The 13,913-nt window shown below is 46.5% G+C and overlaps 1 protein-coding gene across 1 annotated transcript in view; it reads left to right on the forward strand.

Moving 5' to 3' along the window:
* Positions 1–1,326: 1,326 nt before the first annotated feature.
* Positions 1,327–13,913, forward strand: part of jef (major facilitator superfamily domain-containing protein 6 jef) — a 30,258-nt gene continuing 17,671 nt past the window's right edge. Inside the window, exons 1-4 of the mRNA XM_065449261.1 lie at positions 1,327–1,462; positions 3,757–5,233; positions 7,491–7,760; positions 10,049–10,145. Coding sequence (XP_065305333.1) covers positions 3,902–5,233; positions 7,491–7,760; positions 10,049–10,145 — 1,699 coding nt within the window. The 5' untranslated portion in view covers positions 1,327–1,462; positions 3,757–3,901. The remainder of the gene's footprint in view (positions 1,463–3,756; positions 5,234–7,490; positions 7,761–10,048; positions 10,146–13,913) is intronic.

A 13,913-nucleotide genomic window follows, 5' to 3' on the forward strand; every position in this document is an offset into this window, starting at 1 on the left:
TTATGCTAATAACTGGAACACTTTATAATAATTAACGATTGTTAAAGAAGTAATGAGAAATCATAATTTGCAACTATGTGTGTGAAACCACGTATTTGGAACATTTGCCCACCTGACGACATAGAACAGCTGCTATAATTTCCCTAGGTTCGAAGATACTTTTCGAATTAAGAGTTATTGGCTGTCAAGGTATGTAGACTGCTGCAGGTTGTTGCACCAATAAGAGCTATATTCAACTAACAACGACTGCAGACATGTCACTTCTAACCTGATGTTCTACTACCTGAAAGGTAGCTTTCCTGCGAAGCAGTCTGCCCAACTAATGGCGACGTTGTCATTCTTGCAAACAGCACGTACAAGCACAAGTTGCTGGTATCATCACATGGAAAATGTACACATGGCTTTCGTGGTGAAGCCATGTGCAAAAGGCAAGCCCCCGCATCTGCAGCAAGTACTTCATCTTCGTCTGAACAGTGACCAGTCTCGCCATTACTTGAGCGAAAGTGCAGGGCAGAGAAGCGTCCTTGCGAATTAGCAAATATGTCTAATGCGGGCTTTGAATGCAAGTTTGATATTCACGTAACATTGACCCACCCTTGTATACTTCTTAAATTGTACCTAAGCAGAACGTACTAGCGGGTATGCTGGAGAGAAACGTACTGGCATGTTTTGATCATGCGTGACAGACATTATTCTAACTTATGACGATTACCATAGCCGAAGAAGTGGTCGAAATGGTAAGGATACTGCGAAAAAAAAAAGGCGGCTGCAGACATAGAGAAAAAGAAAATACGCAACCAATAAACTCGCAGGCGCATTTGACCGCGTCCTTCTGCGTCTTCGTTTTGCCTGCATGGCTCACGCACGCGTGCATCCGCCCGTTTCCGGCCTGCTACTTCCGCTCGCATTCCTTCTTCCGAATGTGGGCACCACGTCTCCTTCGGATAACGGATCTCGCGCGGCGACCAGAGTGGACGTTCGCTTTGGCACGGCTCCCCCGTTCCCGGAAGGGAACGGGGAGCTTCCCGCACCCCTTCCTCCTTCCATATACTCCGGGTTTCGCGCGCGATACCTGACACCATGGCCCGCAGTACACTCATTTCGCGAACGCCAACCGCGCGGACTGACAGCAGTCCCTGCTCGCACGAATCAAGGTAAAACCGCCTCCTCGTCCCACCGGTGAGGGCCGATCGTCGGGCGCACGGCGCTCTTCTTCGACCGCGCCGCGCAGTCGAACGCGGTGCCCCACCGCGGAAAAAGTAGAGCCGACGCATGCGCAGAGCGCGGTTCTCGCTCCCGGGGTTTGCGGCCCGAGCGCCCCGAAAGCCCAGCCGCCGCCGGTTCTCTCAGGCCCCCGGTGCTGCCGGCCTCGACCGATTTTTCCTCGGCGCTCGTACTATTCAAGATCAGGGGATACTGCGGCGAGCCGTACAGGACGAGACGGTTACCGCCCGCTGCGCTGGTAAGGTTTCGCTTCGCCCTTGTTCCGCCCGTAACTCCTGTGTTTCTGTCCGGTGATGGGATTTTCTTTGAAGGGCGCGAGCACGGCTACCCTTCTTCCCTCCTTCCCACTCTCTTTCGATTCTCCTTTCAATGAATTCCCTCCTTTCTTCCTCTCTTTATGCTCTCCTGTGGTACACGAGATAACGATTTCATGTCGTTCGATGACAATCCGAAGACGCCTGTTGTGAAGAGACAGCGCTGTAAGGTTCTCTTCGTCTTGCTTTACAGTCCTTCCGGACTTAGAAGGCGCGTTGTTGTTAGTTGAAACTATTTAATTTAGTAATTTCACTCGTGTACCTTGTTGTCTGGTCGCATAGTATTGCAGTGATAATGTTCTTCATCGTGCCTCTCGCAAAGAGAAGACATCTGGTTAACAAGCAACGAACAAGTTCGCAGTGTACGACAGTGCAACAGCGCTAAGTGTGTGATGTATGGCCGCACTAGAAACCGATTCTTTAAACATGCGCCTAGGTTAGGAAGCGCAAAGCAATTACGAAAAAGGTTGGCGTGAAGCTCAGCTGTAACGGCAATGGACGGAACCTCTCTCATAAGGTATCGATACATGGCGTAGTGCTTGAATATTTCTTGCTGAGGTATCATACTAACTATTCACTAATTTGCCAAACACCACGAAAGCGCAAAATAACCGCAAATATTTGGAGTTTCGGGCCGTGGTTATCACATTTCTTATATTGGTTAAAACGAGATGTGTACAGAAGGGACAACAGTCGCAATTTGCTGGGCCGCGTAACACAGTCTCGCCTCATCTTCGCACACATCACCTTCGGACGTCGACGTCGTAGCATGCCTTTTTTTTATCGCAGTAATGCCCATTCGTATGAACAGAGATCCTTAAACAAATCCGCAATTGCAGCCCACATTCCTTTATCCGAAAACGCTCCTCGCGCGCGCCATTGCCAAGCGCTCACCTCCCCCTCCTTCATTTTCTCTCTCCCCCCCCTCCTAGTCTTCTTACGCCTTGGGCTCTGCTTACCGCTCTTGTCACCTGTACCACGGCGTTTGCAAGTTGGAAGCGACAAGCTAAAATTGGCCGAAGTTTCATCGAATGTCGCCGGGCACTCCATCTGGCATACATTCATTGCCCGATAAATAATTGACAACCTGAGGTTCGATCGTGAGCGCAGCGAGGCGCCTGTCTCGCTCGCCCACTCTCTCTCTCTCTCTCTCTCTCTCTCTCTCTCTCTCCAGCACCCAGGCGAGCGCCATTGCCGTCTCCACGCCCCCCTCTCCGAACAGCCAATGACGCCATGTGAGCACGCCTGTTCGCGTTTTGCTGCGTCTGTGCCCGGAAAACAGTTTTGCGGCAGGAGACGCCCGGGAGAGCGTTCGAGGTCGCGTGATTTGGAGGCTATGTCCACAATGCGAAGACAATGGCTGTCACTACGCATTTGCGACACTAAAGTTCGGTTCGTGAGTTTCAGGTCGCTGACGTACACTCAGTTGCGACATAAAAGGCAACATTGAATCAGTGTTCAATCAAGAGACACTTCACAGCTGATAGTTCGAATGTAAATGTATGTGTTGAGATGTGCAGAAGGTAATTCTCTTTTGGAACAGCAAGTCACATTGCACGAGTGTGTTCGAAGTATACACTATAAGTATCAATGCAGTATCATCCGTACCCTGTTATATTGGACATTATTGTGCATCTTTTAGTTAACGCATACCGAGGTCAAAGGTGATGCCAATTAAATTGAGAACCTGGTATAGTAACCGCACGTGTCCATGTTTTGCGTTTGCTAACGGTAACACACCAGAACTTTTCACAGCATCGAAGCGCCAGACGTGCCACAGGGCCCTCAGCAACAGTGGTGGTAACGTGTTTAGTTGGTTTAAAATTATTTACCAAGGATGTTTGTGCTGACGTAAGGTGTCCCTGATCTCTAAACTTTTGCAATAATTTTGTGTCATCAGGGTGATCTGCGCTTAACCTATCGCGCGAGTAGCTCGGAGCAACTGAAAGTCGTTATGTACTGCTTCCCATTCTGCACTTTGTCGGTCCAAAGGAAGCCAGTGCAGCATTGTGCTTATTGCGTACGTGCGAAACGTGGAAGACATAAGTGCGCCCGACTGAGTAGGCCACGGAGAGTTGTCGAGCAAAACACACGACACCTAATTCTGAGGGTGCCCACTTTAGTGCACATTTCTTGGTGATGATTACTGAGCGAATTGTAGACCTTCTACCATAAGGCTTTCGTGTTTCTTGTTATCGCCCTTCTCTTTTTTTCTCAGGAACCTCGACCTTAGACCAAAATGCCAACCGTCTTCCGTGTCATAGTGCAACTATGTTGATACGTCTCCAACATTAACACTCTGCGGTGTTGCTTCAAGCAATAGAAATTCTACTGCAAGTGACGTTCTAAAAGTGTGTGCCACAATGGTCCGGATGAAAAGCTTCGATGATGAAGACGGCAGTGGTGCTAACAGAGGCCCACCGACGGGGCCACCCGCGAATTCTGAAAGAACTGTGTTGAATACTCAAAGTTATCAGCACCAACAGCCACCAACAGAACAACCGATTCCCGCGCAGCCGTACCGGCCACCGCAAAACTTTGTCGAGGGCTTCCTAACCAGCATAAACCAAGACCTGCTCGTGTCCAAGACGTTCTACTTCTTCTTCTTCTCCGCGTTCGGCTCGCTCTTTCCACTGCTCGCCGTCTACTTCAAGCAGATGGGTATGAACGCCACACAGAGTGGTCTGCTGATAGGCATCCGGCCCTTGGTCGAGTTCATCAGCGCCCCCATGTGGGGCGGAGTCGCTGACCGCTTCAAGAAGGGCAAGGCAATCCTGCTCTGCTCGCTCGCCTGCTGGATCATATTCACGCTTTCTCTGGCGTTCGTGCAGCCTCCCGCCGCCTCGTGCATCGACTACAACGACACGCACCACGTCTTGTACTCCCCGGACACTGGCGGCAACGACCGCTACCGCCGGAGCGTGCCTATGGTCCAGGAGGACCTCTGGATGGACGTGGCCGCCGAAGAAGAGCAATCAGTTCCGCAACTTCTCGATTCTTTACCGGAGCTGCGCAGTAAGAGGGGCCACTCAAGCACCGAGGCACCGTCGCTGCCTCAGGTGGAAAAAGGGCGAAGCAAGGCCAAGCAGCTTCCCCCAAACTACGTCGTCGGCAAGTCGCCCAACACGGTCGAGTACACCCTCAACTACAACCAGGAGCGGCACACGTCCTACATCTCGCCTCCCTTCAGCTCGATCGTGTACAAGTACGAAGACGTCCAGGAGGTCTTCTTCCTCCTCCTGCTGCTCATCGTGCTCGGCGAGTACTTCAGCGCCCCGGCCATCACGCTGGCCGACTCGGCGACGCTGTCTCACCTCGGAGAGGACACTGACAACTACGGTCGCCAACGCATGTTCGGCTCGCTCGGCTGGGGTGTCGCCATGTTCTTCGTGGGTATTGCGCTCGACCACTCGACCTCTTTTCCGAACCACCCGTGCGGCCCGTACGAAAAAGAGCGGAACTACACCATCTGCTTCGCCACCTTCTCGGTGCTCATGGGCTGCGCCTTCATATCGGCCACGCAGCTCAAGTTCGACTATGAGCCTGACCTGGGTGCGTCGGCCGACAACATCGTCATGAAGCAGGTCGTGATGAACAGCGACGCGAGCAAGCCCATCACCATCGAAGACATCGCGCCGGGCATACCGCAGGCCCGGCAACCCAAGCAGGAAGAGAAACAGCCGGAGACGACCAAGGTTGGTCCTCACCTCCTCATGGTTTTTCCAGGGCAAAAAAAAAGCTTAAGAAACAACGAACCTGTGAAGGATTTTGATTAACGAATCAAACCGGTGGTTCATAGCTCTAAACGAATGGTTACCAAGGATGGGAAACGAATCTAGCGGTAAGAGAATCATATGGAGTAGTGCAGTTTGAAAATTCGTGTCTATATGTTCAGTGCCGTTAGCGCAGAACAGAGTCAATTCGACCGAAAAAGAAGCAGCTTTATCCTGCAATGGCAATATTTTAGCTGGTGATAATGGTGCATATAAAGACAGCTTCGTGATTAGTGTTAAAGTGCGTGTAAGCCGGCAGTGCATGTGGTGTTATCAATATTTTTTTTTTCGTTCGCATCGCGTTTCCTTCTTTTATGCCTCTGCTCTTTTTGCAGTAATAACTGCTGACATACATTATGGTGATGCATTTATTTGCTGGCAAATATGCCAGAATTGAATCAGCGCTTGTGCTGTGTCCTTTTTCTTAGTGTCACCATGCCCTTTGAAAGTCCGTCAGAATAAATTTGAAGCAACTGGCCCAAGTTTACGCCATATTGCAATAAATATAAAACCATCGTCAGCACTAGGAAAAACAGAAAGATGAATATGATAAATGAAATCATCACCTACGCATGTTCCTTTGTGAGTCCCATGTGGTATCGCTGGGCAGCCATCTGCTAAAATAAAAGCTTGCTTGACTAACATCGCGAGGAAAAGAGAAAAAAAATGCACTGTATTGCCAGGACTCATAAAGGTGGGAAAGGCAAAACAGTTTGTGCCTACTTTTGCATATTCCCCGAACCACTGTTCTTCAAGTTAAATGTCCTAACATTAGTGATTAGTGTGAGCGCAATACGAGATTTCTATATTCTTCACTTACATATTATTCATCACGCGTAAATCTTTCTCACCTGTACAGATGAGAAATAGGCCACTCTATCGAACGCGGGAACGCGAAAGACGGCTTCCAGCAACGCGCATACAAAACGTTATCCGCGCCAATTTATTGTTGTTGTTTACTCCTCTATTCACATATGCAGTCTTTGTTTTTGTTTTGTTGATATGTTGATGCAAACATGTTTTCTTGCTGTTATCCTTGCAATACGTGAAATGAAAAGAGAGAGATGCAAATGAGAGAAAGGCAGGGAGGATAACCAGAGTTAAAACCTGTGGTTTGCTACCCTGCACTATGGGAACGGAAAGGGAAAGTAAAGACGGATAGGAGAGCGCGACTGAAATTTCGTCCCTTTTCATATTTTTTTTTTCACGTGAAATGAAAGTTTTTTGCCTTCCCTAAGAGTCAAAACAAGTTGCCGGATACGCTATGTTCCTAGCGTCTCTTTAGAAACTCCAGTTGAATCTGTCTTCTTATTGGCTGGGAAACTTGGGCAAGTTGGTGTGCGTTCATGCCTGACAAAAACGCTGGTAACGATGTTGAGGACGAATAAGTTAACCTAGGTTCACCGGACGAGTGCTGATCTTTCTGCGTTGGCCTTTCTGCATGGTCGTCACGCATTCTGATCGCGTAAATTTGGCGCAGGTGTGCGAACCTACTTTAATTTATTCGTCCACGTCTTCGTTACCGCTGTGTTCGTCAAGCATGTCTGTTCATTCATGTTGAGTCTGTCATGTTCGTTTTGTAATTTATTTCAAATGTAACAGCAATGATAAATTCTTGCTGATGTTTCTCTGTCATGAACTCGTAAGAAAGTCAGGTGCTGCAGCAGTTCGGTCTCTGGCCTTTACTCCCATTTATATATTTCTGCTAAAGCATATGGGTGACATATCGTCGAGGCATTTCTCTAATTTAGGTGGAGAATTGGCAAAACTGTGGCGTTTATTACAGCGGGAACGATCCACAGTGCATGGGCACACTTTTTACCCAACTGAAACACGAATAAAGAAAACAACCCAGAAAGTTCCCCCACGATAAGTTTTCTGATTATTTCTATGTACATGCCTTGTTTTCTTTATAAAATAGGTGAGATATAGTGATAGAGAATGATTAGAAGGAAATGCAGGGATGTTAACTAGCGTGGCGCCGTGCACTGGGGCACAGGAAAAAGTAAGAAAGGGGGAAAAGTTAAAAGAAAAAAAAGAAACATTACGAGGAAGTGAGAAAGCTCGGAAGTAAATGAGCGCACAAAATACGTACGTGGATTTTGTGCAGAAATTGCTCTGGCTGGTAATGAAACGAGTAATTGACGCTCTGTACATCCGCCCGCCTCTACCCGCACAGAGCACGGTGTTTGCTCAGACTACGCGGAAGCTGCCGGAGTGGTTCGCTGTGCTACGGTCGTTCGCGACGGTTCGCTACGGCGCCTTCCTGGTTGTCACGTGGTTCATGGGCTTCGGCATCGGTCTCGTGTTCACCTTCCTCTTCTGGCACCTGCAAGACCTGGGCGGCACGCCCACTCTCTTCGGGGTCGCCTCCGTCATCAACCACGTGTCCGAGATATTCGCGTACTTCTTCAGCTTCCGCTTCATCCGGCAGATTGGACATGTCAAGGTAAGAAGGACACCCACGTATATGGGATAGCACACGCCCGTGCATGGCTTCCCGCGTTTCTGTTCCTTCGTTATGGTGTCCATTCAAACAGATAAAGCTGTCGTTCTTTCTTATTGAGCACCGTTCGCCTGCACATTCTTTTTTAAGCTGTTTTCCTTTGCGAGTTCACCGACTTAGACCTTTATCTGCGTGAAGCCATGCAGTCAGATATAACAAAAGGATTTCAAGGTCCCTGTCTGTGCAGCTTTGTTCTCAACCTCCTCCATCTATTTTTGTACAAATGAACATCAATAATTAAATCAAACTTCCATGTTAATTGCATTCGTATGCGATCACGATAGTTATTGCAGTTGTTGTTGTTGTTGTCGTCGTCGTCGTCGTTGTCGTTGTTGTTGTTGTCGTTGTTGTTGTTGTTGTTGTGAGGCCAAACAACATTGCATTACGGTTTATCCAGTAATAATTGTTCATTGGCACTTGTTTAATGTTAATTAGAAATATATACCTACCTCCTTAATTAAAGTAACTGTATGTAACACCTCTCATGAACCTGATTTTCTACGCTGCTTAATCCAGTAATAGGCTACGCATCATAGACGTGACGATATCATCTTCCATCAACCTTTCACAAAGCAATAATGGATTGAACGCTTTATGGCGAAAAAAGCTGCTAAAATATTGGCTGTTGCTACAATTAAATTGAATGGCAGGGTTTGAAATAACGCATGCTGCGAGTTGTTCGAATAGATATAGGCATACTAAGCAGACAGAACTATCTACGTTTCCTTATTACGCACGATCAGCTCAGGCAACCAAGAATACTTAAATTTCTGAACTAGATTTCTTTAGCAACAAACCTTGGTAGAACGATTGTATCATTTTCCAACTTTAGGTCCTTGAAAACATGCGCTCTTCCCTGTTTCATTTTTTTTTCATGCGGAAAAATAGGGCTACTAAAATACACTCGTCAATTTATTTCACAGTGTACACGCTGAAATCTTTTTGAACGAAAGGAGGAATATGTTCCACGTTTCTGGTATTCTACATGTTGTGAGGAATATGCAATACTACTCAACCTATAACTTATTAAGAAGCATCGAATTGAATTGGCAGTTGACATGCTTGAAATCTCAAACATAAAATTAAGCGTGATAAGTGGTTTTAAAGCCTTCCTTTAGGTAAAATATAACCCCTAAAGACAACCCAAATTGACATCACAAAACAATTTCCAAGATAGGAGAAAGCCCAAATCACCTAGTCTGTGCGTTAATTCGGACACGTAGGTTTCTTTCACGTGCTTACATGGCACTTAACGTCCCTGTAAGATTTATTTGTACAGATTTTAAAGCACGGCCTTTCCTAGAAACTGTATAATTTATTTTCTCCACTTTTATGCAATCTTTTAGTGCTCTTTCTGTTCCTTTCGAGGAGCCACATTTAGTTCGTCGCACATTCTAGCAAAATCTCAGCCTTCCATTAAGAGATTGTCGAATAATCAGGATTGTTATTCTCAATAATATTTTTCACAAGCTTTGTTGTAATGTTTGAGACGCAAATTGGGGACGTTCGCGTTGCAACCCTCTGATTCGTAGAAACAAACATTGTGTGTCTTACAACTGGTTTATCCTGTTGTTGTTGTATACTGTGGTAAACAATCTGTTGCTGTGTGCTGATTTTGCATAATCAGCCGTGACATAAGTCCTTCATGTCTATAACTTTCTTCTACTTTTTCGTTTAGTTCTCACCTTACGTTTCTTCATAAGTGTGTTGTTTTGCTTCATTAGCAGTGAAACTTTGAGACAGCCGGCTCGAATGTAGCTTGTCTCATGACAGAGTCATCATATCACAACCCTTGTCTCATTTGTTTTTTTTTTCTCCGTCTGGTTTATGGCTTTATACCTCGCCAAAATTTATTGAGGACAAAATTTTTCGAACCTGTAGTTGTTTAGGCGCTTTCCCTTCGACAGAGCAAGTCGTTATCTTGCTGCTCGGTATTGCAAGCTCGCCGTCAGCGATTAATGAATCGCTGACGGAGAGCTTAAGCCACTCGATGAAAGACCCGACTTCATGTGTGCCTTTGCAACCTGCCAAATAATAGCTGTGCAATGGCGAGGTTCAATGTAATTTAGTCACGTTGCTCTTAAGTATGCGACTCGAAGACATTGAGGAACCCGTTGCAACGATGAGGGTGCAGGGATCTTGTGTGGGATTTTATCTGCCTACACGTCGGTGCATTTGTCCTTCCTAACACAATATCTAAAGTTGTATCTACACGCTCAACTCCCAAACAGGTGCTTTGTATCGGGCTCATCGGCAACGTCTGCCGATTCCTTTACATCTCCTGGTTGAAGAACCCCTGGTGGGTGCTGCCCTTCGAATTCATTCAAGGTGAGTGTGTAAGGTTGTCCGTTGAAGAAGCTAGTCCTGAGAAAAAAAAAAATGTCCGTGGCAATTTAGGTCCAGAGCGGGCCACCGTCCACTAAGCTGAATAAAACTAGCTTAACAGAGGCACTGTTTATCTCTGAAATATATAATGTGTTAGCATTGGTAGTGTCAAAGGGGAAAAACGCGTGACGGGCTTCCCGCATTTTACACGTACGCGTTGAGCAACCCCGCCGTGGTTGCTCAGTGGCTGTGGTGTTGCGCTGCTAAGCACGAGGTCGCGGGACCGAATCCCGGCCGCGGCGACCGCATTTGGATAGGGGCGAAATGCAAAAACTCCCGTGTCCCGTGCATTGGGGGCACGTTAATGATCCCCTGGTGGTCAAAATTAATCCGGAGTCTCCCACAACGACATGCCTCATAATCGAATTGGGGTTTTGGCACATAAAACCCCAGAATTCAATTCAACTTTTCATTGCTTTCATTCCTCTAGAACGCAAGAAAACTTAAGGTCAAGGTACCAGAAGATAATTGACGTTAGAGTAGCAATTTCACTAGGAAGCCAACAGTTTTTCTTTTCTGATCAGGCCCGAAGTCATCGGTGCCCCGACCGCCGGAACCCTTGGCATACAGAGCTTTGTCATTGCTGCTGTAATTGTTTTATGTGACTCTCATTCTACCTTTAGTCATTGCTGCCTGGGTCTGGAGTGCCTGCGAAGGAACTTTAAGGTCGGCAGAGGACGACACAAACAAGTCAGGAACGACGCTGTTGCGGGAGCAGTTTTTCCTTCGCCGTACGGATTCATTAACGGAATTATCAAAAACCGCTTTTTTTGGTCTTACCCGCGCGCTAATAACCGGTCAACGCGATCAGTCTACGCGCTACAAAATGCTTCGTCTCGTGAAAAAAAAAGAAACATCATAATACTCCTACCGACATTTACCAGCATATTGCAAACAGGGGCTTTATAAACACCTGCTCCGCGAGGCAGTCTGGGCACAATGTTTGTTTTGCACGACTGAACGCGAACTGGAGGTGCTAAGAAGGAAAAAAAAACAGTGTTTGGTGGAATAACGGTTCGTGTAAGATCTAAGCGAGCACAGATTCTCGGTTGTGATATGATTTCTATTCTTATCCTCCCCGATTATGCGGACTCGGTGTGGGCTTGTCTGTCTTGCTCAAGCGGCGTTTTTCTTACTTTTGATTAACAAATGTCATAGGCTGCACACTATAAGCAAAAAAAAAACACGAAGATGCGTTCCTCTATTTGTTCAAAGCTTCTTGAGCGCCGTTGGTATTGTCCCTATGATGCGTCAGAATATATTGCGCAAGCATTCCACGAAACTGAACTCCCACTTTCCCTCGAGCATTCAGGTGCAATTATACCGTTCCCAGAAGCAACGCATGTCCGCCTCCGTACTTTATTTCTCTCCTACCGCTTGCGTTTTTTCTTTCACTTTTTTTTCGATAGATGCAGGTAATAAGATTCAGCTATGCTGGTGACAGATTTCTTAATAAAATCTTGGCACGTGCTCACTCGGTCCCATCGCGTAATATGGAGACGCTTGACGTTCTCTCATCCTACTATTTCGTTTAAAAAAAAATGCGCCTCAAATAAGGAAAAGAAAAGAAAGAACAGTGAGAGACTCGCGCCCCGACAGCAAGGCCTTCACCGTAACCAAGGAAACGAACTCGGTCACAGCACCATCGTGGTTCAACTTCTTTTTATTATTATTATTATTATTTGGCCTTCGCTGTTTTAGGCTTATTCGCTCTAGAGTGAATACCCCGCTTTCTTTCTTTCTTGTTTTGCTTTCTTTGTGCGTTGTATTCCGAGTTGGTTATGGAAGAACAGATTGCAGGCGGGTTATTATTTTTAGACGTCCATGTCGCAGCCTCAAAAAGAGCCGGAGGCACGCAGACAGTTTAGGATCGATATCACTTTGATACTTTGTAGAGGAAAATTTAAAAAAAAGCTATTGTGCCGAATGAAGCCCTCAAATGCCTTCTGTACAATGTTGTTTCTTTCATATTTTGTTCTTTTTTTATTTGATGTCATTTATTACGTTGGATCACGACTCAACGACGCCGTTGAAAGCGCCCTCGTACAGAAAGTCAAACTATCGTGCGTTGCAGGGTGTTTGATTAGTCACAAAGTACACGTTTGATATCACCCGTTCATTCTCGATCATTTGAAGCCCGCATTGGCGGTAATCTCGGAGGCGGCGCTCACTTTCACACTGGAACCATCCAGGACTTATCGATACCATTCATACATTTCGAGAAAAGAAAAAAGAGAGAAGAGAAATCAGATTCCTCTCCACTTCGGATGTTCTGAACAAGCATTTATTCGCGTCTGTAGTTGGTGCCATCGTCACAGAAAATCCGATCCCCTTGCAAGAGATCCATCAATGCACTCTCCACTTCGCACCCTTTATTTAGGTGGTCTGTCCTTTCTCGGAGGTAGAATAGGGCGTAAGGGAAAAAGACCACTGCTTTCTTCGTTCGTTCTTAGCGAGCCGTACCGTCTGTTTGTTTGTATATTGGCTTCGCCGAGAATGATGAAGTGCTGATCCTTGAAGGCGGCATTGTATTCTGCTGGTTCGCCGGGTGAAACTTTTTTCTTGCTCTTGAATTTCTTTTTTTTTACCTTAGTTCGATAAACAAAACGATACGGTGGGAGCCAAACGCAGAGAATCGAGAAACACTGAGAAACGTGACGATCATGGGTGCAGCTAGTGTTATCTGTGTTAACGTTGTGGCCCCTTATATATATATATATATATATATATATATATATATATATATATATATATATATATATATATATATATATATATATATATATATATATATATATATATTATAATACCGAGACCGATCAAGTTGTCCAGTGCTGTTTATTCCACAAAAGGGAACGCCCGCAGCTCACGCGCGAAGAAGTCGAAGAAGAGGGAAGATGATGATGGCTATATACAAATGAAAACGACGAAGTACGTTAATAGTGCTTACACTAACTTCCCCCCGTCATGGAAGCGGCCAGCCTGGCCGCAGATTAGAGATTATCTAAACGGGGAGTGAACGGCTTCATCCGCGACACATGAACAATTTCGGCATTCCGGCGGCGCCGGTCAGTGACGGAGTGTACTGGGCGGACGAGATAGTTCACTGCAGATGTTTGCTGCACAACGGTGTATGGACCAATGTAGCGTGGAAGGAACTTCTCACAGAGGCCTGGGGTGCGGACTGGAGTCCAAAGCAGGACTTGGTCTCCTGGGTGAAAACGTAGGTCACGGCGTTTGTTGTCGCAGTAACGCTTGCGCTCCGCTTGGGTAGCTTCTGTGCTTTGCCGGGCGATTTGACGGCAATGTGCAACTCGGGCAGCAAAATCTTCTGGAAGCGACGCGTTAGGCGAAGAAGGTGCGAAAAATAGTTCTCTGTCGAATATGGTGGAAGGAGATCGTCCATACACAAGGAAGAAAGGGCTGTAGCCGGTAGTCCGTTGAATGGCAGTATTATATGCGAATGTCACAAAAGGAAGAATTTTATCCCAGTCAGTGTGGTCAGGACGGATGTACATGGAAATCATGTCAGACAGCGTACGGTGGAAGCGCTCAGTAAGGCCATTGGTTTGCGGATGATAAGTAGAAGTAGATTTGTGGACGGTATTAGTGGCTCGAAGAACTTCCTCGAGAACTTGTGAAATGAACGGCTTGCCACGGTCACTGAGAAGAACGCGAGGAGCCCCGTGGCGCAAGACGATGGCGCGCAAG

This window comes from Dermacentor albipictus, chromosome 4 (genome assembly GCF_038994185.2).
Source record: "Dermacentor albipictus isolate Rhodes 1998 colony chromosome 4, USDA_Dalb.pri_finalv2, whole genome shotgun sequence".
In the NCBI taxonomy this organism is placed as follows: domain Eukaryota; kingdom Metazoa; phylum Arthropoda; class Arachnida; order Ixodida; family Ixodidae; genus Dermacentor; species Dermacentor albipictus.